The 23,288-nt window shown below is 44.8% G+C and overlaps 2 protein-coding genes across 4 annotated transcripts; one reads left to right on the forward strand and one right to left on the reverse strand.

The window, feature by feature from the left end:
• Window positions 1-179: 179 nt before the first annotated feature.
• Window positions 180-17,678, forward strand: LOC143315985 (rho GTPase-activating protein 20-like). 3 transcript variants are annotated; one of them, XM_076723630.1, is made up of 17 exons: window positions 180-248; window positions 373-630; window positions 4,510-4,595; window positions 7,322-7,495; window positions 7,667-7,816; window positions 8,376-8,417; window positions 8,532-8,616; window positions 8,864-8,941; window positions 9,771-9,837; window positions 10,154-10,348; window positions 10,435-10,604; window positions 10,779-10,943; window positions 11,519-11,631; window positions 11,821-12,013; window positions 12,977-13,091; window positions 13,525-14,459; window positions 15,238-17,678. In XM_076723630.1, exons 2-17 carry the CDS (start codon window positions 550-552, stop codon window positions 16,039-16,041), a joined length of 3,453 nt encoding a protein of 1,150 aa, XP_076579745.1. In that variant the 5' UTR covers window positions 180-248; window positions 373-549; the 3' UTR covers window positions 16,042-17,678. The 3 variants fall into 3 exon arrangements, with proteins under 3 accessions (XP_076579745.1, XP_076579744.1, XP_076579747.1); XM_076723629.1 differs by having other exon boundaries at window positions 202-282; XM_076723632.1 differs by having other exon boundaries at window positions 202-282; window positions 13,528-14,459.
• LOC143315986 (adrenodoxin-like) lies at window positions 17,094-22,500 on the reverse strand. The gene is made up of 5 exons (XM_076723633.1): window positions 22,430-22,500; window positions 21,984-22,216; window positions 19,940-20,064; window positions 19,603-19,732; window positions 17,094-18,795 (listed from the first exon to the last, which is right to left on the reverse strand). The coding sequence occupies exons 2-5, from the start codon at window positions 22,109-22,111 to the stop codon at window positions 18,687-18,689; spliced, it is 492 nt and encodes a 163-aa protein (XP_076579748.1). The 5' UTR covers window positions 22,112-22,216; window positions 22,430-22,500; the 3' UTR covers window positions 17,094-18,686.
• Between the last annotated feature and the right edge of the window lie 788 nt (window positions 22,501-23,288).

A 23,288-nucleotide genomic window follows, 5' to 3' on the forward strand; every position in this document is an offset into this window, starting at 1 on the left:
CATTGAACGAGAATTTCGTGAAACAAGCTGATCTCCAAAGCAAACAAGTTCTATTTATCTCTTCTCTAACTAATGATCTCACCTTTTTCATTGTTTGCTTCAGGGTAAAGCTGATTGTCTGCTAGATGAATGGAGCAGTGTGGTTAAAAATAGTTAAACCTATTTTTTGCAGCCTGTTGGCGCCGCCTCCGTTCTGTGCGTAAAGGCGCAATAAGAAGTGGCACAGCGGCTGATAATCCAGACAGGAGGTGCGTTTGGTTACAGCACATACTTTCATTCATGGTGAGGAGCGAGATAGAGAGATCATCTGAGCTTGTTTTCTTCTGAACTTGGTTTTTACTTTTGAACTTAACTGATTTCTCCTCCTCGCAGGTCGTGTTTTCCATTTACGCGCTGAGGGTCGCCGGCTAAAACTTTTCAGTGACTTCTTCCAGCAAGTGTTGAGATGGTTTCATTCTGCCGGAGACGGAGGTTAGTAATGGGATTCCTTTCTCCCCTGCATCACCTGAGAACAGGCGGACAGTGAGCCGTAAGGCCTCTGGAGGCTGGATGGACAACATGTCTCCACAGCAGCAGCAGCAGCAGCAGGACAGCCTCAGCCGCGGCGGCGGACAGCAAGAGAACAAACGGGTATGACATTTCTATCCATGATCAACAGGCTTTGTTACTGATAATGGATAGCTCTGTTTTTAATAGTCATGGAAAAGAGGATGACGCGTAAATTTGCTGACTTTTGGTTTAGGTAACTTCAAGATGATTGTGCGCAAACGAGCTTATTTTCCTCGGAGGTAGCTGGCGCATGAATGGGTGCATTGTAAGCGCGGTCCAGTCGGGTGAGAGGTTAGTTCAGAGTTCAAGGCTCATACCCCAGTGACACCCCGCCTCCAGAAAGACTGTCAGGCAACCAAAGTACCGCTCTGAGAGGTTTAGGACTTAAATACCACAGACAATCATTAATAATAGGAATATTAGTATAGTGCTGCGCCATAGCAAATGGAAAAGACCGTGAAATGTAATGAAGTGGCTGGAAACCCGCGTTTGGATACACCAGGTGATTAAAAACACCGGTAATTAAGGCTTTTGGAAAGTATCTCCAAAGTAATTGGCCTCAAATGCTCCGAGCTCCACTAAAGTGATGAGCAACAGGAGGAAAAAGTAATTCTAGGTGATTAATAGCCGATAATTCCATTATCATGAAATGTAGTTTTTTCATCATGCAAGCTAATTCTGTCTTATTTCATAGTGTTTTTGTATTTTATTTGAAATCCTCTCCATAATAACATTTTTATCATTTGTATAATTAAGTAATAAATGCTGATAAAACAATATAATGTAATTGTGAGCACATGTGGACACTTTGAGTGTTTCTGAATGTATTTGTCTATTAGTAAATCTCATTAAGTATCTGTTACCGGTGCATGAACAAATAGTGAATACGTGGTTACACAATATTCATACATGTATGTAATTTGTCCTCATTCAACAGTTAAAATGCTGAATGACACGCTGTAAGATTTGTGTAGTCATGTATGTGATCACAGTAGTTATGTTATGCTCTGTTGTCGAGCATTCAGTGGTTGTGTGCACAGTTTTCAGGGATGTTTCACACAAGCTGACAAAAAAATGAACACAACATGTGAATGTATTCGCTTACAACATTTTTATAGTGTGTTCAGTATTCATCATTAACATTTGATGCCACTTGTGTACAAATTTTACCAGTTTTCAAACCTAGTCTCCACTGTCAGGCGTGAAATGGTGAACTCATTTAAAATGTAGCTTTGTACCTCTTAAACTGAATGTGTCTGGTTCCTGGCTCGTTTGTCAGAGCAGTGATGGACAGTGATGCACAGGCTGCAGTGTGCGCCGCGTCCTCGTTTTCATCATTGATTGATGCCACGTCGGCTCCAGCTCCTCATAGGTGCATCATGTTCTGAATCAAAAAGATCCAGGAATGCAGCACATCACTGTCATGCCGCTGATCTGTGACAGCTGTTGACAGTGAACAGCGGAGACGTGCAGTTCCACCTGTAATGAACCCACGTCAGCATTTGATTAGCTGAATCCTGCTCCTCTCAGCCCTGCGGCACCTGCTGGCAGTGTGATGATCTGGAAACAGCCTCTGTGAATGAATTTGCTCTAAAGCTGCTTTGTGTTGAAACACAGTCAGTAATGTAAGAGCTGGGCTGGTGTTGGTCAGTTGCTTTGTTTGCCAGACCCCTCCATGTTAGCTTATGTTAGTTTATTTTGAGGAGTGAAAGGTAACAGTGTGGCCGGAGTGTAAGGAATGTTTCACCAGCGTGTGACACTCCTAAATCAATCATATTACATTGTGGAATGTTAAACCTCAGGTGTGGACGGTGGCTACAGGATGGAGGGGGATTGATCTTCTCTAGTTTTTTCAGGGGGGGATGTCAGTCAGTCCAGCTCTTTGGTCCAGACTGAAATATCTCAGCATCAATTGGATAATTTGAATTATTAATTGATAGAATTATTGAAGGGATCCTTCAGTGTGCAACCCTGATTCTAGAAAAGTTGGGACCCTGTGTGAAGCACACATAATGCAGTCATTTACAAACAAACTGTGTTTACAGACAGCAGTTTGACAAAGTGTTCCTGAGCCTCTGTGCTAATATCCTTTCTACAATCATGTGTTCACAAAGTGGTGAACCTCGCTCCATCCTCGCTTGTGAGCGACTGAGCCTTTCTAGGATGCCCCCTTCATACCCAGTCGTGATACTATCACCTGTTTCCAATGAACCTGTTTACCTGTGGAATGTTCCAAACAGGTGTTTTTGGAGCATTGTCTTTGAACTGTTTTCTATTGAGGATGATGTCAGAGAGGATGAGCAAATGATCACGTCCCAACTTCTTTGGAATCAGGATTGTACTTTCATGATTATTGAGAATGGAGTTTAGCTTGCTATAAGTCTTTATCATACTAAAAAAAAAGACAAATGAACATTTTTTCATTATGTTTGAAACACAGCCCATTTCTGTAAAGGACAGAAGCAGATTGATGATTCTGTGTTTGACCATCATGACTGAACTGAACTGAACAGGTCTTCTATCCTGCAGTCCTTGTGGTTACAGTGTTACCTGCAAACTGCGATCAATTACAGAGCGTCAGTGTCGATGGCTGCAGTCAGACTCAGATGGTGTTCTGTTCTCAGGCTTGTTCACATCAGGCTCTTCTTTATAAAACTTATATTACCTGTCTTCCCATCTGGCTGAGAATAATCACATTAAACACAGTAACTGTTAGGCGACCGTCCCACAGAGTGTTAATCTGACATACAATGAAAGACCTGTGGTTATGTAATGGCTGTTTGTCACCGTGCTTCACACTCCTTCCACAAATCCTTCTACAATTAGATTAAATGAAACTTTAATGATCCTCATGGGGAAACGAGGATAATAGGATCCAGCAGAGAAAAATAGGATCTCTGCAGGGCTGCAAGAGGCAGCTGGTGGGTGCAGTGCAGTGGTAGCTGTGGATTGATTCAGTAATGAAGTACCGTATTCCTGTTAAATCTTATTTCATCTTAAAAGGTACATTGAAAAGCACATTATGTCATTATAAAGCGACATCATTTTAACACTTAGATACACTGAGTAAAAGTTAAATTGAGAAGGAATTTCCAGCCAGCTTCTGCTGAGGAGTTGAAGTGTGAGAGAGGTCAGGAGTGTCATGGCAGAGACAGACCGGGTGCTGAAGGTGACACCGGCGGTGAAATGTTGTCACCTGGTTAATCTCCACGCTCCAGCATTCCTCTCCTGCCTCAGCCCGCTGTTCCCGTCCCTTTGGAGGCCACCGTCAGTCCCAGCGATCTGATGAATGTGTTGCATGTTTGCTTATGTAACTAATGAGGGAAGTGTCAGCATGACATAAGCATGGAGTGAATTCTGTGTTCAGGGCAGCGTGGTCAGATGTGGTTTCTTTAAGATTATTTTACGGCTGGTTTTTACGTTATTCAACGTTTGAGTGGAGACCGCTATGAGGATATGAGGAAAGATTATTCATACTTGGTGAACTGGTAAAGTCACCTGGACTTACTGGAGGTTTTGAAGTGACGTAGAGCTCTGGCCTGTGCCCAGTCATCATTAGGAAAGGCCAAGTGATGCACATTTAAGAGCTTTCTAAATACTGTGACTCCTCAAACCTGGTCCCAGATGAGGCCACAGTGGGTATGTTTAGAGAAAAGAGGGCACAAAATTTCATGCGAACACCTCTCCACTGTAAATCACGGGGTGGATCGATCATGCTTTGGGCTTGTGTTGCAGCCGGTGGCACAGGGAACATTCCAGTGGTCGAGGGAAGAATGGATTTGATTAAATACCAACAAATTGTGGAGGCAAACATCACACTGAGGGTGGCTTTTACAACAGGATAATGATCCTAAACACAAATGTACCCGAACTTTTGCATGCCACTGTCAGTGCGTTTGTGTTAATAATGTGGATAATATTTCATTAGAAAACTTCACGTCATCTCTCTGCCTCTTTCAGCGGATGAAGTCTCAGAGTTATCGGCGCCAGTCGGCCCCGTCTCTGGTCATCACCAAGGCTCTCACCAGGTCCAAGACTCTCTCCAGGTACTGTAAAACACACTTCAAGGCTACATGTAGTAGGTAAATGGTGCCGCGCGCTTGATAAATGTCTTACAATCATCACCACTGGTGATATGATTGATGCAGGAGAGTTTTTACAAAGTAAGAATTTACATTAATAATTGCTGCTGTGATGTCGGGATTTCTGCAGAAAAAAGGAAAAGTGAAGTTTCTTTTCCAACCACAAATGTCTTAATGGCTGTTGCAAATCCCACCTGTGCTGTGTTTAAACCTGCTTTTCAAAGACAGGATTTTCCCCACAAAACTGACCAGTGCAAAATGCAAGTCCCCGCTTTATACGTGCACGGTCTTCCTTTAAATGCTTATGCAGTCAGGAGATGATTTTTGTTGTCATAGCCAGCACATATTTCACACGGAGACATGCAGATATTCACAGTATATCAAATATACACTCAGTCACGTCTACACATAGAGCATATTCATGCTCCTGCTTGTTTCCCATGTTTAGTATAAACATCTGCAGTCACGCAGATGAATCTGGGTCAATGTAACAGTGTCAACAGGACAGTTTGTTCAAAGTTGCTCTGACAGAAGAGATGAAAATACTGCCAAAGCATCTGAGAGAGGTTCACCTCGCAAACACTTAAAGTGACACACGAGCTGTGACTCCAGCCTGCTGCACCTGCTCAGTAAAAATAGTGTGACCACTTTGACTGCAATGAAGAACAGGAAACACTACAATCAGGTGAGGGATGTGAAGCATTTGTATCCCACAGCTGAAACCATCCCAGTGTTCATGTTGGAAGTCAGATGTCAGGTGATAGTTGATGTTCAGGTAGCAGCAGCGCTCAACAGGGTGAGTAGGTCACTTATAGCATCTTCAGAAACAGTCACGGTTTATCCAGTTCTCTTACACAGAGGTCACTGAGGTGACACACGCACACACACACTCACACACACACACACATGCACACTCACATGCCCCAGGCACAACCCTGAGCGAGGTGTTGAATACACTCGGATAGATAATCCTCCTGTAACTGGACTTATCAGAAGGATCAGTTGTCTATTAATAGCTCTGCTCTGAACATATGGACCAGGAAAGTGAAGAAGAAATAACCTCATTAAAAGGCTCCCACTGAGGGTGGGGCACCTTGCTGAACACCACCCACCTGGACGGGTGACAGTGTGTACAGTATGTCCCTGTTTTATGACATAATTCTCAACCCAAACACTATTCGTATTGCACTGTGCATGCAGGAATTGCCACTCAAAGTGCTTGCCAACAAACACATAGAAAAGACAGATTGGACAGAAAAACAGATAAAAACAGAATTTAAAATAAGATGGAGAATAAAGTAGGATAGAATCAGGATGTAAATGAAAATAAAGACAATGCATAAAATCACAAAAAATAGTCACAAAATATAGCTAAAAACAGATGACATAGAATGCATCAAATCAAGTAAGATACAGCATTTTAAAAGAAGTGCAGCAAAGCATAAGTGTGAGGCAACGTGCAAAAGTTTCATCAGATCAGTTTTAAGCTTTCTTTTAAAGATAATGAGCCAGCTGGCTTCCCTGATATCTATAGGTATTGTGCTCCAGAGATTTGTGGGGTGATGGACAAAGGCTGCATCCCTGATTGTCTAACTATTCCTTTAAATGATGTCCTGGTTGTGATATTAGCAAAACTAGTCAACAAAAATAAAAATTCGGACAGTAAAACGATCAGTGATTTGTTACAATGAACGTTCGGTAACACCAACCCTTTCACTGACATCCTTTTTATTAACAATCTTTAAGGATTCCTTTGCAGACGCTGCCTGGGAAAAGCATCCATTTAAGGATGCAAGTACTGTCCTGCTGTGACTTCAGATTGACCTTTATAACCTGCAGATTCCCTTACATAATGAACATAACGATAATTTCATAATGCAAGTTCTTTGATCTCCTATCAGTCTCTGTTGAATCCCAAACAAAAGTCAAAGTGGATCTTGGAAACTCAGTAAGTCAGTATTTGCAAGATAATCTCAGTGATGAAGGGTACGAGAGAGATCTGAAGTGAATAATCTAATAAAAGAGGCACTGACTGCATCATAAGAATCTCTTTCTGTTCAGAGCAACAAACAAGCCGTCTGATAAACGAACACTGAAAACCTCAAAATATCTCCTGAGATAGAAAAGTTTGATGCAATCAGCGTTACCAGACAGTCACGCTGGTTCAAAAGCAACTCACTGTATTACAAACAGTGAGAGGGAGCAGACAGTAGAGCTGGAAGCCCGGGCTGCTGTGGTAGAGCAGATATGCTTGTTTGCACTTTATCAAAAACAAATCAAATGCAACTTTATTATCTAAAGAGGGAAATGCATTCAGTCCGAGGTACGAAATCTACGCAAAGCAAAACAATGGAAATAAGCCATAAAAGGAACAGTGCCAGAAGAAGCTGCACATGGTTGTTGTCTCGTTGTGCTGCAGCAAAAAAAAAAATCCTCCTTAATCTGCTGACACATGCACACACGCAGCAGTACTGCATCAGAAGTATAAATAATAATGATAATTTAAAAAATGAATAAAAAAGTTTAATCTAGGTGTCTGCAGGTCTTCGAAAGTCTTCAAGCATCACCATCGAACCTGTGGCAAACACTCATTGCTGCTATCAGGCTAATGGATCCATAATGAGCAAGTATTGAGAGTGTGGAAAATAAGATGTGTCAGCGTTTCTTGACTCCATGTGTTTGCATTCCAGAGAGAGCTTCCTGGTTCCTGTGTGCCCAGAGACCTGCCCATTGGTCCAGTCCTTCCTCGCCAGCTCTGATAGGTCTTTTCTCCTCTACGGACATGCCCAGCTGAAGACCGGGATGCAGACTCAGGACAGGCACCTCTTCCTGTTCACTGACATGCTGGTGATTGCCAAAGCCAAGTAAGCACAGGTGTTTGCTGCTGTATTTTTATCCTCGTGTGGAGCAGTTCAGGAACATTTTGGCTGCCCCTCATGCCCTTCACTGGTGATTTAGGTTAATGCCTCAGTCGAAGGTTAAAATTAGTGCGTGTGTGCGGGCGCGTTCACGCTGCTCTATCTCTGCGCTCACAGATCAGCCAACCACTTCAAACAGAAAGCCCAGGTGCGAGTGTGTGAGATGTGGACGGCAGGCTGCATGGACGAGGTGTGTGAGGGAAGCACCCACCCGGAGAGGAGCTTCGTCATGGGCTGGCCCACCTGCAACTATGTCGCCATGTTTAGGTAAAAAAAAAAAAGAAACACACACACACACACACGCTGGTACTTAAAAACCAGCCCAGTGATGTCATTATTTACATTGCTATAAATCTACACACATGCTGTGACCAGACACACACGCTGGAATGTGTTTATCGTCTGTACACACAGATGATGACCTGTTGATGTTCACATAAACACATAAGGTCTTAAACTGGACTGAGGCTGAGGAGATATTTTAATAGGACTCCCAAAGTGACTGTCAAGCTCAGATATTAGGTATCTATAAACCTTGTTCAGCTTCATGGTTCATGTTCATGCTTCATTACGTCAGAGGCGGTAAAATGCGTTTATGTTGGTGATGCTGTAAACGTGCCCTTAAATGCCACATGAACGGAAAATCCCACCATGCACGTGAAAAACACAGCAGGCCAGTTCACCAGTATCCTGCTTAACCTGGAATAGAAATCTGTTTTAGTACTGATAAAACCCATTAAAAGCTTAAAAGTGGCCCAAACAGTTAGCATCAGCGCGCACACACAGATCCGCCACAGTGTGACGTTCTTCTCCATGTTCCCCTCAGCTCAGCTGAACAGAAAGACAAATGGCTCTCCCTCCTCAAAAGGTAAACTCTCGCCTTCACACATCAGCAAAAAGTGTGTTCACGTGTGTGTGTGTGTATATGTGTGTGTGTGTGCGTGTGTGGAGGGAAATCTAACGCTTTTTGATTCCTCTCCAGCCGGGTGAAAGAGGAGAAGGAGACAGAAGAGCCTAAAACCATTCCTCTGAGAGTGTACGGGAAAGGAATCAATACTTTTGCTGTTGTAAGTTTACTTAAATGTTTGAGTCGCCTTCATCTATTGTTACATGTGCATCTGTAAACTTAAACCTCTTTTTGCCCACTTTAGCCGCCTCTGAGATGTTGAATGACCTCTGCCTCTCTTCCACTGATTCATGTGTATTTGTAGTTCTCGGCTCTCTTTCCTCAGTGTACATGGAGCATGTGTTGTCCTGTTGATCCAAATATGTCAGTGTGACCTGCGTGTGTCTGCTGCCTTCTCCTCCAATTAGATCAAGACGCTTCCTGTCAGCAACTCGGATTCAACCAACGAGGTGGTCCGACTGGCCCTGCAGCAGTTTAGCATCATAGTGAGTGAAGAAAGTTTTAAATATGTGAACGCTGAGGTGTTTGTGCAATGGCAGTGCTCCACTTCTGAGAGCTGGACCAGAGTGAGATCCATCAGCTTGTTGCTGATATCATATCAATGTATAAGTGACAAATATCAGTACAGAAATGCCAAAGCAACGTTTGAGGTCGTTAAGAAGCACAAGTTGTCTTTGTCAAATTAATTGAGTTTGTGTGTTCAGGTTTGGAAAATTTTAAACACACACTGTTATGAGACTGTTATCAGATTTTTTTTTATACTCTCAAATTTAGCAGCATCAGCCACAGAAAGCAGCTGGCCAGCCTGTTTACCATCCCATCAGATCAGCTGACCAATCACAAAGCAGAGTCACACCGAAGGAGGGTCGCCATCCATTCAGAGAAGCGCCTGTGATTTCTCTCGACTCGCTCCTCGTCTCATCCGAAACACACTGAAGTGATCCAAACGTTCTTGGTAATGGCCTTGGCCGATTTCCAGGTCACGAGCTGGAGGATGGAGGAGTGAGGATGAGAGGAAGCAGGATTAGCTGAATGGAACGCACCCCGTGTTGCCTCCAAAGTTCTGCAGCGCCAACATTTTCTTACCAAACACAGACAACAGAGGACGTTTACTCAGCCCCTAAGCAGCTTCGTTGTGCGAGTTACATGTGATATAAACACACAGCATGTGAAAAGTGAAGGAGAATACTTGTCTTTGTCACAGCTCAGCTTCCCAAAATGTCTCCTGACCAGTGTGATGTGGTTTGTGAGGCATCCTGTTCTCTGAGGCCACGTTGTTGTTTTTCTCACCATCTTTGTCTCCGTTTCGCTCAGGGGAACGTGAAGGACTTCCAGCTGTGGGTCATCTCCAAGAGGGACAACGCCCCCTACCCTCTCATCGGTCAGTGAGTGAGGTTGAGACTAGTCTGACGATGGATCGTCACATCCTGTTGTTGTATGGCATGATTCTTTTCTGAAGGGGGACATGACAGAGAAGGTTTGAGAACCACCTCTGAGCTTTGACAGAGGGGTGAGATGTTTTTTCAGACACACTAGTACCATTCATTCCCAGAGAGGAGTGTGTGTTACGTGGTGTTGCTCCTGCTGGGGTCACGGAGTGTGTGCTGACTAACAATGTGATGTTATGGTGGTGCTGATGCTATAGCAACTATAACTAGCCTCCAGGGAGTGATGCTGCCGCTTCTCCTCCGTCTCAGGTCACGAGTTTCCCTTCAGTATCCAGATGAGTCATGTGAGACACATGACATCGCAGGGGGGCGGCGGCGGCAGGGACGCTGCTGCACCACCTGCAGACAGACAGAGGGCCACGCAGGTGGAGCAGCTGCAGGTGTACAAGCAGTGCCAGTTCATCCTGAAGCCTCGACCCATTGAAACGCTGCATGTTTCTGCAGGTGTAGATTCATTTTACACTAACAGTAGAAGCATAAGATTGAGCATCAGTGCTGATGGATTCTGGGATACCGCGTTGTTGTTTCAGAGTTGCCTCAGAAGCCATTTAAAAGGAGGCGTTCTCTCATGACCTGGGCCTTCTGGCGAGGCTCCTCCTCTCACCTGAATGAACTGACGGTCGGCGCGGCCCGAGGCTGCCTGTTTGGCCAGCCGCTCAGCTCTGTTTGTGTGGAGGACGCGCTGCCAAAGCCAGTCATGGTGAGTGGACACAAAGCTCTCAGTAAACTACTTACTCATTTTAACTAATGATGCCAGTTTGACTTTAGAGCTGGGATCCACAGGAGGAGATCAAATCTTGTCTCTGCTTCTTTCTCACTCAGTGTTGCAATGATATACAATTAATAAGAACCAACTCACTTCCTCTCTCACCAGGACATGCTGGCGTTCCTGCACTGCGAGGGTTCATGGACGCGGGGGATCTTCCGTCGGCCGGCGGGGGCTCGGGCTGTCCGGGAGCTGCGGGACTCTCTGGACAGCGGAAACATTGAGCTTCCTCTCACAAGAGACCACGTCTTCATTATTGCTGGAGTCTTTAAGGTATCACAGTGTGTGTGTGTGTGTGTGTGTGTATATTTGATTACACATCAATTTGACAGGAAGCACTTTCCCCTAAAACATCCCCATTCAAATTCAGTGTGTTGTGTTAGTGCACATGTATCACTGTGTTAGTTCCCTTGCAGACTCACATCTGTAAGCACAAAATTAATCTGCATCCATCCTACTCAGCCTCTGTGTGACACACTCTGCAGCTACATTAGCAGGACAAGCTGTTCAGATGGGCTTGTTAATGTGATCTGGATTATCATCTCTTATTATCTGGAGGGATAACAGAGAGCTTCTGTGCACGAGCGCTTAAACTGTGTCACATCTCTGCACGGCTGCACTGGAGATTTCTGTCACGGCCATGATGTTGTCTCAGTCCATTTTTATTTTGAAACCAAGTAAAAATGTCTTACACCAATTCATCAATACGTAGAAATACACCAATCAGGAGTTTTCAGGGACAAAGACGAGTAATAAACAATGATTTGTGTGTTTTTTTTTTGCTGTGAGTGATACACTTTAGGACAGTCGTCATCTTAGGGAAAACACTGATCCGTGCATGTTTTTAGGACTTCTTGCGCAGCATCCCAGGCAGCTTGCTGTGTTGTGAACTGCATGAAGAATGGATGGACGTGCTGGAGGAAGAAGAGGAGGAGGAAGAGCAAGTGCAGGACATAAAGAGGTACCATGCACACACTGTACTGTTACTTTATTGTCATATGATGAGACTCTTTATGTTATTCTAACCACTGAAGGGCATCAGTGTTGGACCATGGCATGACTTTGCAGAGGTGTGGAGCTTTGGCTAACAGACTAATACATAAATATGATTGTTTTCCCTCTGTCCCTCTGTCCCTCTGTCCCTCTGCAGGATGATTTGCCGTCTGCCCAAAGAGAATGCCCTTCTGCTGCGCTACCTGTTAGCCATGCTGCATGGCATCCAGGTCAACGCCAAGGAGAACCAGATGACAAGTTTCAATTTATCAGTGTGCATTGCTCCCAGCATGCTTTGGCCTCCTGGAGCGCCCTCCAGCCCTGAGGTGGAGGGAGAAGGAACTAAGAAGGTAAGAGTGGGAGGAAGTTGTGCCTAATTTATGGCTAATGATATGGCTAGCTTAGTGATAGCTCCAGCCCTCCTCACAGCTCTTCTGGAAGAAGCCTTGTTTGGTGAAATTTGGTGAGTTCGCAGCATCCTGAGTGTGCAGATTGAGAGCAAACAAATGATTTGAGAATTTTAAAAAGACGTTCCGGCACTTTCTCCACCAAAGAAACTAAGATTCACAGCCCTAAAGACCGAAAGTGGGCCCAGTGTTTGACACTCAGTTTCGTGGCAGAATATCAGTTTAACAGCTAATACATTATGGAATTTGACCCAGACCTCAATAGAGCTGGCTGCTGTAACTTTGGCCACTTCTGCTGTAATGACTGTCACTCAAGATTGCTGCAACACAATGAAATCAGTTTGTCTAAGCCGCGCCGCGGCTCAGTGACAAATACGAGTTTGTTCGTTATGTCCACGGGCCTTAAAAAAAACAGAAAAGTAGCACTTAAGTTGCAAACCCAAGAAACAATAGATAACCAAACGACTGCGGCTGGTCTGGGATCAGGACAACTGGAGGAAAAAACACATTTTCTTGAAAATGTTTTATAAGATATTTGAGTTCAAACTGTCATTCACACAAACACTGAGCTGCCTAATCTGTCGACTGAATGTTATTTTTGTTTTTTGTTAATTCCTGTGCTAATGAGTGGATTGTAACACCTCTAATGAGGAATGTCTCCAATCGGCTTTCTAGAAAGGGTAAAATGTCTAATTTTAGAGTACTTTGACTTTTTGAAATGTGGACAGGAACAAAGCAAACTTTGTTCCACAAAGCACTGAGCATTGTAACACAAGTTGCAGCTCAGAATTGATGCACTTTAAATGCAGAAAGCAGGAGATCAGAGTGTCAGGGTGCCTCCACGCAGCCTTGAAAAAAGTGTTGTACTCATGAAACATCAGTCTCTCTTCCTTCTGTCGGCTGCAGGTCTGTGAGCTGGTGAAGTTCATGATTGAACACTGCCAGCAGATTCTGGGAGAGGATCCGTCCTCCCTGTTTGGAGGGCTGCCGCAAAGACTCAACACAGACGAGACGGGATCAGGTACAGGAAACAGCTGATACATGACAGTTGCAGCTTTGCACGTCTTTTTTGTGTATTTGGTCACATCAAACAGTCTGTATTATTAGATCAGAGTCAAATCAACTCAACCACATTCTTTTGAAAATATACAGGTTATTGCTGACTGAAATCCAAACGCACACCTCTGACCACACAAATAGTGTGTAACCGCCCTCCCTGAGTTCAGTGTGGATCATCCAAAATATTTTCTCGTTTTACAGAAAAAGAGGCATTAGGAGCTGGAAAATGTGATTTTCATTTCATTGTTTCTTTATGATAAAAATGCCACAAAAACAGTGCACGGTGTAACAGTATTTACTAGCTAGCAGTTACTAAGTCCTGAGCTATGATTTGTTTCTTGCTGTCACCCTCCTCTTTCCCTCTGCATGAACTCGTCATCCTTCCCCTCAACCAGCAGACTCCTGGCTGTACCCTCTGACCGACTCGTCATACGACAGTCTAGAAAATGAGCTGGACAACAGCAGCGGTGGGTCGCCGGGTTTCTGCAGCAGAAGACGCCTTCGACCCAAACCGCTGCAAGGCAGCCTGGACTCCATCCTCACATTCAGCGACTACGAACAAGACGCAGATGCACACCAGACCCAGGCTGACAGTCCGCATGGCCTGACGGTGCACCCACTGAGGACAACCAGAGGCAGCAGACAGGACCCACTCCTCTCCTGCCCCAGCCAGGACGCGCCGACTGAGGACGCCTCCTCCACCCTGGACTCGCTGTGTCTGGATGTTCGGCACAGACAGCGGCGGCGCTCAGAGCCGGCCATCGCGTACGTGGCCAAGTTTGGGCCGTGCGTTTCAGGGAGCAACGAAGGTCTCTCTGGTGAGGATGAAGATGGTGAAGAAGAGCTTTCGGAGAAGCCCGGCAGCCACACACTCGCTCACACGCGCTCCAGAGGTGAGACCACGTTAAACCTACGTGGTGGGAGGTCAGCAGCTCTTGAGGCGAGCTCCTCCAGCCTCTCCTCCACCACCACCTCCCCTGCACCAACCTGCTCCCCCCTGGACTCTCCTGACTCCCTAAGCAGTGACCACGCATGGGCGACCAGACGGGGGCTTTACCCCACCAAGACACAGCTGCCCTTCAGCTCCTCCTCTTCATCTGTTCCCTCCTCCGTCCCCTCTGCACCCTTCACCACTAGCTCTGCTCTGACCTCTGGTGGACATCCAGACCTGGGGACATGTCCAAAAGGCTCCCCACCAAAAGAACAACTCAACTGGGGGACCTTAAAAGCCTGCAGGGGCCTCCACCCAAACTCTTGGCTGAAGAAAGGCCGGAGGCTGTCACTAACCCAACCAGACAACCTGGAGAAGGAGGAGGAGGACAAGACCGGGGTGAGTCTGAGTCCAGCAACACTCAAATTTAAACACACACTCTTTATGTGAAATATAATACGCATGGCTCAGTGCTGACATCATTAGTGAAGTTTAATAATTGGTTGATGGTGTGAGTTATTCACTTTAATTGGTGAAAAAAAAGATGGCAGCCTTCCTTACATGCACATTTGATGCATTTTTATTAGAGCTGATTCTAGATCTGTTTACTGCATTGCCTTTACTGCTACTTGTCCAACTCCTTCTACTGAAACATGCATGTACACTGTTTTTTTTTTTTTTTTACCAGGAAAATCAGATGAATTCTGACCTATTTAAGTCTTTGTAGATGTGAAAAATATGAAATATTTGGGCTCCATGCACTGTTTTCCCCATGGCTTCTCTGAGCCTGTTAGTGGGGTGTTTTCAAGTTGTATTTTCCAGCACTTTCCACAAACCATTAAACACTTCAGGATCTCTGCTGGTACACCGTCGGACACAAGACAAGTCCCCCAAGTTAAGTGTGTGGTAGATGGCATTAATTGAAGTAGTTTTGAGGAACTCCGGACTCAGACAACATGAGCTATTTGTGAACATCAGACCAAAACTGGTGAAAACATTGAGACAGGGTCGAGGTCATGAACTAAGACGAAGTCCATCCAAATCTGGTGCCAGACCATCCTAGAACCATAACAATGGTATGATCACAAGTTAACCATATGAGCCATGCAGACGCTCTGAATCATTGGAAGTTGACCTCTGAGTTAAAATTCTCTTCACTGCATGTTTCTCCTCACAGGGAGGAGTCAGCGATAAGACGCTCACACTAGGGAAAGTTGTCGCAGGTGAAAAGGGAGGAGGAAAACTGATGTCCAGCAGCCAACCCAAGCCCAAATCATCCTGCAGAACTTCAAAAGACGCAGGAAGAGGAGGGGGCCACGTCAAGGGAAGGCCTGGCCAGGAGTCCCACAAGTCCAGACATCTGAAACAGGACTCATCCAGCCCCCCTTCCCACCACCGCTCTACAGGGAGTCTCCAATTTCCCAAATCCCCCTGGGTCCATTCCTCAGACCCCCCGCTATCCATCAGGCAGCTCAGTGACGTCCATGCCAACACCGGGGGCCCCACCAAACAGGGGTGCGCAGCAGAAAGTCAAGTGAACGAGCTGAAGCAGCCATCGCCATCTTTATTTTATAAGCAGAGAGGACCAGCTCTGTCCCTGTTCAAGCAAAGCAAGTCTCACTCCGTGGAGGAGCAGTGCAACCCCAGGCTCTACCAACGCCGCGGCTCAGAACCCGGGCGGCAAGTTGTGGACCGAGCCTCCACAGTCACACGGGCCAGGCTGCCCAGCGACCCCGGACTGAAGGCCGCTGAGGTGGATCCACAGGGAAGGACAGCAGAGGCCCGCTTCTGCCTCTCCCCCTACGCCACCAAAGCAGTGAGGGACTACTTCTCCTCTCACCCGTGCAGTAACCCCCAGAGCAGCCAGCAGGTGGCGCTCGCCCTGGTGGAGAGTCGCAGGGAATGGCTGAAGAGATGCAGCGATCCCGCAGCGGAGCCAGACTTTGACCAGCTTCTGTTTGCTGAAGAGTCCTACGTCTGATTGTGACTGTAAGCTGGAGCAAAACACAAATCACTGACCTACAGTCGACATGAGAAAAACATGACGTCACTGCCGTTTCCAACCGAAGAAACAAACGATCGGTTGTTGTACTCTCCACCTTAACAATGACTGCTGCAGTGTTTCATTAGACATGTTATCTTCAGAACCCTTTGATTGACTGAGTCTGTGACAGGACTAAATGAAATTGGGAAACAGGAAGAAAACTAGTTTCACTCAAGACTATCTACATTTTTTTAAACAAATGAAGGAGACAAAGCACACTTTAAACTTTGCCTAGAGCTTATTGCCATTAAGGGAATCTAAACATTTTCTCTTGAATGTCCTGAAGGCTGGATTTACACGTGCAGAGGAAGTATTACTTTGTAACCATAAATCAGAGTCGAAGCAGATGGATTGTCTTTTAATCTCTATCAGGCCAAAGTTCAAAGCTGCCAATTCAAACTACCTGGTGATGCCTTCTTTCATAATGAAAGTCTAATCTCTTTTACTGCCCGATATCTAACTTGAGCTCTAAAAAAGAAAAAGTTGTCAGGTCTAACTTTAATTTCTGCCCTCAGAGCTGCGTTATGCTTGGCCGTATGTAATGTAAAAGTACTGTATGGACAACAAACTAACGTCCAAGCGTGAGAACTAAAGCACAGTTAAGAAATTGTTCAGGATTGTGCAACACTGGTTATGAAACACTCACTTTAATACTGATGCCTGTAAAAGTCAACACAACATGAAAACAAGCTAACCACCGCCACACACGACTTTATAAAAGCTATCTGGGTGTCACTGTTTGAAAAATTAATGCACAATATTTCCATCTGACCAGAATTCAGAGGAGACATTATGGATATAATTAGGATTTTTTTTTTTTTAAGCAGCCTGGGTCCACAAAGTGACTTTGTTTTTCACACCAAGTCAGTGTTCAATCCAAAAGAGCAGCTCACACAGTCGAGACTACAGTTTAGATTCAGAACCATCACTTCATGTTACTGTTAGCATCTTTAGAAAGGTCCACATTTACACAAGTTGAGTTTTGTAGATTAAGGTCATGTGATTATTAATTATTTAATATTTTAATGGAAACTATAAAGCTCTGTGCTTTTTTTTGTCTCTTCCGATGTTCATACTGCTTTTCCCAACTGGAGCGTTTGGAGGTCTTGGAATACTTTTATTGAGCGGACTTTTCTAGATGACGGTGATGAAGCTTTGCCCTTTAAATAGTCCGAATCATAAAAGCGTGACGTTTTTTTCTTACATTGCGCACGTTTCAAATGCTTCTCCGCATTCGCACTTAAATTACACGAGTTCCAGCTTATACACGCAGTAACTCAGTTTTGTTGTCTGATCCTTGTTTTCTATTTGTTGCCAACAATGTGGTTTTCACACAAGCCTGTATTGATTTCAGTTAACGTGCATCCTGTCCCAATATTTCTATTATGTAAATAATATGATCCCAAAAGGGGAAAATGAGTACATTCGTGTCAATCAAGCTTTGTATTTTATGCAGCTCAAAACTCTTTAAATAGGCCACAAGACTATTGCTTTATTATACTGTGTACGCCTCCTTTCTATACACATGCATTCATACGCTGTTCATATGAATAAATATCTGCATTTGCAAATGAGCTGTGAGTGAAAATCTGATTAAAACCCGACATTTCTGGTCATTGGACCATCAGAAACAGGACGTGCCGAAATATTTTCATTTCAAACCGAATATTAAAATAACGTAAAAACTGACAGTTCAAGACGCCGTTAGAAAGGGGATTTTTATTTCTCAGATTTCTTTTCACAGATATATGTGTGTGTTCTAGCTATGTACAATCACATAATGAAACTACATGGTTACATGATTTGATCAAAAACAACAGAATGGGTATACATGTGTGTAGAATATAATAAATGTGGGGGGGGGGTTGTCAGCATCATCACAATCTCTAAGGCGTTGGAACTGTTAGTTGCATTGGTTAACAAACATTTCAGCCAAAGGTTTTCCAGCTGTGTATCTCCTTGTTCAGTGGAAATGAATGGATTTACACATGGAGAGAGTCTCTACACGAACATCGACGTGGATTCAGTCATTGAAGAGAAGCAAAAGATGCTTTCTGAGCGCACTGAAGGCACAGCAGCGGCAGGACGGAGTCTGGGGGTTAACCCATGACAGTAAGATAAAAACCCTGCTGTTTGCTGTAACCTGATGCTCATGTGTCACCCACAGACACGTGGAAGTCACATTTTTCTTACAGTGGTTAATCTGACAGTAGATTACAGTTTATATCATTATACTTTGTCACCATTAGAGAACATCACAGACTGTCCTGTGCACTCAATGTTAGTTTTACTCGAAAAATACTGCCAAGTGCAGTTTTACTTTATAGAAAAAACACCAACAAACCCCTAACCCTAGCAATTTTGTCTTCACTTGGAATCAAAGTCCTGTATTCTTACACCCTGGTTATTGAGAGCTGGCTCTTGTCTGTGACTTGGAGGGATTTTTTTGTTTTTCTTTTAAAAAGGGAGGAAACAATACGGTGGCGGCCGAGCAGATACAGCAGTGCTGACAGAGCTGCACCGACCAGCCGTCGTACCCTCAGTTCTGCCCGGGCACAAGCACGGCGTCTGCGTCCACGGGCTCAAGAGGATCCATCTTTGCTCTGTCGGATGTCCGCTACGCTCTCCGGAACCCTGGCCACCATGCCGTCCAGAGACTTCGTCAGACAGATCTGGCAACCCAGACGAGATCTGTGGGGGGAAAAGGAGTACTCAGTCTTATTTGTTTAAAAAGGACTCCCTTAAGGAAATATGTGGCTCTTCAGCTGCTAAATGCTGCATTCCACCGATAAGCTCCGTCGAGCTGAGGGGAGCTGCAGAGTCATGTTGGGCTGATGATTCAAATCATCAGTCGACAAGCCACTCGAGTTGAATCACTTTACTTTTCGACATACTTATTGAACTTTTAGAAATTTTTACAAGCCAAGAGCCAAAATACCACGACTCTGCTCCCCAAAGCTGAAGCACAAGTTGTTTGCCTGAGGCGATAATACATCAGCGTTGTGTTTTCGGCTCGTTGAACAGTGCGGCCTGCTGTTGTCTCTAAGTTTGGTCGCGCATGCGTGTGTGTGTGTGTGTGGGGGGGTTCTCTTGTGTTTGCTCCTTTGTCCCTCGCTGATTAACTGATCAACTCTGACAAATCTCATTACCTCAACAGGACTACCTCATCATCACCATCATCATATCATGCAGGGTGTGAGACCACTTTCTTAAACAAGGCCGACGTTGTCCATCTCATCATTTTTATCAGCACGTTCCACAGAAAAAACTCAACTGTGTGTGTGATCAAAGCCTCATACTGTATGCAGATAGACTTTTGTTGTCATAGAAAAAATTAAAAACACATTCAAATGGACTAATTTTATAACATGCTGCAACTGAGAAATGCTCAAAATTTCTATAAAAATCTAATTAAAGTTGCTGATAATTCCACTACTGGATAGACTGTAGATAGACGTGTGTGTATGTGTGTGTGTGTGTGTGTGTGTGTGTCCTTACGTGTCAGTCAAGCCATAGGCCAAGTCCAGCATGTCCAACTCCTCGTCTGTGACTCGCCCCAGGCTCTTGTAGACGTCCTCTTCGAAGATCAGATGGCATGTGGAGCACGCCAGGGTTCCCTCACACGCTCCTGAAGACACACACACACACACACACACACACTTTTACAACTTTATCTGATGGGCGAGGTTCAGCTCAGGTAAACAGAGGCAGCTATCTGTTCACACATGCTCTGCAGCCCTGAACTGTGTAAGAGAAAATGTTTACCCCTGCCAGCTGCCTTGTACAAAAGTCTGTGTCATGTCCGATTGGTTCACTTGTGCGTGCACTTACATACCAAAACCATCAAAGTCGAGGTCCTCATTAATGACGACATCCAGCAGCGAGTCTCCGGGTGACCCCTTCACTGTGATCTTCTCCCCGTCTCTGTTGATGAAGTGGACCGTCACCTTATTGTCTGACCTGAAAAACATACACACAGAGAACATATTTTATTTTGATTACATGGAAAGATAGTGACAAGAACCAAAACCTGAAATACTCCCTAATGATGGCAGTCAGAAAAACAGAGCTCAAGGATAAAATATTTGATGATTCCCCTCAAATGACTCATTTTTACCTGCCAGGCTCTGCACCAACCTGTCTCACACTGCCCTCTGGTGGTCACAGCTCATCATTATACTCCTCTCAAATGACCACACATTACAAAGAGCCTCAAAATCTCATTGTGTGAAACTGAGAACAGTGCAAACCACATGAAATCATTTCAGTTTTACATTTTATTTATTAAAAGCACAGGTTACTCCCATTTTAAAGCAGCTGTCTGTAGCTTAACTCAAACGAAGCTGAACATACATCCATCTGCAGCATCCACCAACAAATGTTCATAGACATCAGGAAGACCACAGATACAGTGAGGGTCATTTCTCAGTTTCTTTGTGTTACAATGGTTAGAGCTGACAATTCCTGACTGCATTCAGCATGTGAATGTTCCTGGTAGTAAAAGTCGAGGATCAACATTCTTCATCCGATTAGCCTCGCCTGTCAAGTCACTGTTGAACAGCAGTGATTGTCTGGCTGGGAATGAAATGAAGACGGCAACTTTTTCAGCTTCATGAAACAGACAAAGGCCCGACAGATTCATCAGTCCAGTATGTGTTTGGTTTCGATATTTTATTTGATATTCCCATTTTATTTTGTTTGCAATTGCAGTGGAAAAGTACCTGTTTGCCTTTCAATATTTTATACATTCGTATTTCAGATGTTTATATACAATTAAAGGCTGCAAACTGCATTACTTTCCATAAATTAATAATAAAATGTATACAAGTATTCCTGTTCAGTGACCTCATTGTAAAACTCCCTGACAACATTAGACACTTTTCTCCAGCCATGAGCTCCTGGACCAGTGGGAACCCTGTGTAAACTGCTTTAAAAGAAATATGTCAAACTCTCCTGCACTGCATGACCTTTTAAGACAAAAGACTTGGAAATAACTGCATGAAACTTGGATCGCCAAAGTGGATTTTTTTTAAAGGGGAAAAAAAAAAAAAAGGGACAGTTATAGGAGGGTCAGGGAGAGCCATGCCTGCCTGACGTGAGCACACTGGTTTAAGGCCAGCCCGGCACACCAAACCTTCAACCTGAGCTGCATGTCAACAACCATTATGCAACTGAACCAGCTGTTTGGCCTTGGGAAGCCCAGCCTTGATCGAAGCCTTGTATCTGAACAGAGATGGATCACCTTAGCCTTGTGGCCATGTAAGTTCAATCAGCCTCTTCCTAAGATGATAAGCCTACAAAACTCTGCTGCTGTTCTGTGGCACGTACCAGTTTTCAAACACTGAAATCAAACAATGTCAGGCACTCATGAAAAAATATACATATAAAAGTTGTTTCAGTGTTTGACCACTTCTCGGATGTTTTGGATAATTAGATTATTTATCTTGGAAAAACATTTCACACCAAACTACATTCACAAAAGTCACACTTTAATGGTGCAATACACACATTAGAACTTTCAGACAACCACACTATCTGTTTATATAGGCTTGGTCCATAGGCCGAATCAAGCAGCCGTTTGCCTTGATTAAAACCCACGGGTTGCCGTGTTGGTCTAGTTAAATGCCTCCTCACCACTGACTCCAATGGAGGGTCATGTGGGCTGCTTGGTCGCTCCTTCACAGGTGTCTCGATAGGGACAGAATCAAACTGAGGGACAACAGAGTGCGCTGAAAGCCTTGGCTCATGTTCGACCTGATACTGTGCCGGGCGTGTGCCAGTCGTGTTCGCATTAAAATGCCTGTTTTCTGAATGAAGTTCACAGCGGTACGGAGAGCTGACTTTTCAGCTCTGCCCTGCACTCGCACGCTATTACATACCTCAGAGACTGTGTAACGGTGGAAAAACTCCTCTGACCCCTTAGACAGGCACCCGAAGTCCCAGCCGCCGTCCAATATTCTCTTAGCTTGACGCAACCCAGTCTTCTTAGTGCTGATACCAAAGCCATTTCAAGCAACGTTACAGGCAAGGACGTGAAGAAAAGCCGATGAAGTAGCCGACCTGCTGGACACTCTGACTTGCACAGCCCACTTCGGTGGAGCTCTTTGCTTCTCTGCGGAGAGAGACCCAAAGACGTTTGACTTTGCCCACGGAGTTAGCTAGCGAGCTAAGCTAGCTTGTTATATCTGCAAGAAACCACTCAGTCACTGTCACTTTCATTGCGTAATGTCTAACACTTGGCAACTGCTCGACGATCGAAATGCAGAATCATTTAGTTCATTAGCTCGCGAAAATGGCAACAAAACACAAAATAAGTAGGTGTTACCGGCTGTAGTCACACTTCCCAGGATGCTGGTCTAACAGTAAAAGTGAAAAGTCCTCAATGTATTTCCTGGTAAGGAAAACAGTACAGAGTAGGCGTCATAAGACAACATCCTGTCATGACTTTAAAAATAAAAGCTTAGCAACCGCCATGTTGAAACGTTTCTGGCTGCTGTCCAGACATTCAGATTACACCGGTCAGGCATAACGTAATGACCACCTGCCTAATATTGTGTTGGTCCCCTTTTTTGCTGCCAAAACAGCCCTGACCCGGCAAGGCATGGACTCCACTAGATCCCTGAAGGTGTGCTGTGGTAGCTGGCACCAAGATGTTATCAGCAGATCCTTCAAGTCCTGTAATTTGTGAGGTGGGGCCTCCATGGATCCGACATCCCACAGATGCTTGATTGGATTGAGATCTGGGGAATTTGGAGGCCAAATCAACGCCTCAAACTCGTTGTTGTGCTCCTCAAACCACTCCTGAACCATTTTTGCTTTGTGGCAAGACAAGATATCCTGCTGGAAGAGGCCACAGCCATCAGGGAATGAAAGGGTGAGCATGGTGAGCAACAATGCTGAGGTAGGTGGTACGTGTCAAAGTATCATCCACATGGATGGCAGGACCCAAGGTTTCCCAGCAGAACATTGCCCAAGGCATCACACTGCCTCCGCCGGCTTGCCTTCTTCCCATAGTGCACCCTGGTGTCATGTGTTCCACGGGTAAGTGACGCACATGCACCTGTCCACCACATGATGTAAAAGAAAATGTGATTCATCAGACCAAGCCACCTTCTTCTGCAACAGTAGCTCGTCTGTTGGATCAGACCACATGGGCCAGCCTTCGCTCCCCATGAGCGTTGGCC

The sequence above is a fragment of the Chaetodon auriga genome, chromosome 23, assembly GCF_051107435.1.
Source record: "Chaetodon auriga isolate fChaAug3 chromosome 23, fChaAug3.hap1, whole genome shotgun sequence".
NCBI classification, from domain to species: domain Eukaryota; kingdom Metazoa; phylum Chordata; class Actinopteri; order Chaetodontiformes; family Chaetodontidae; genus Chaetodon; species Chaetodon auriga.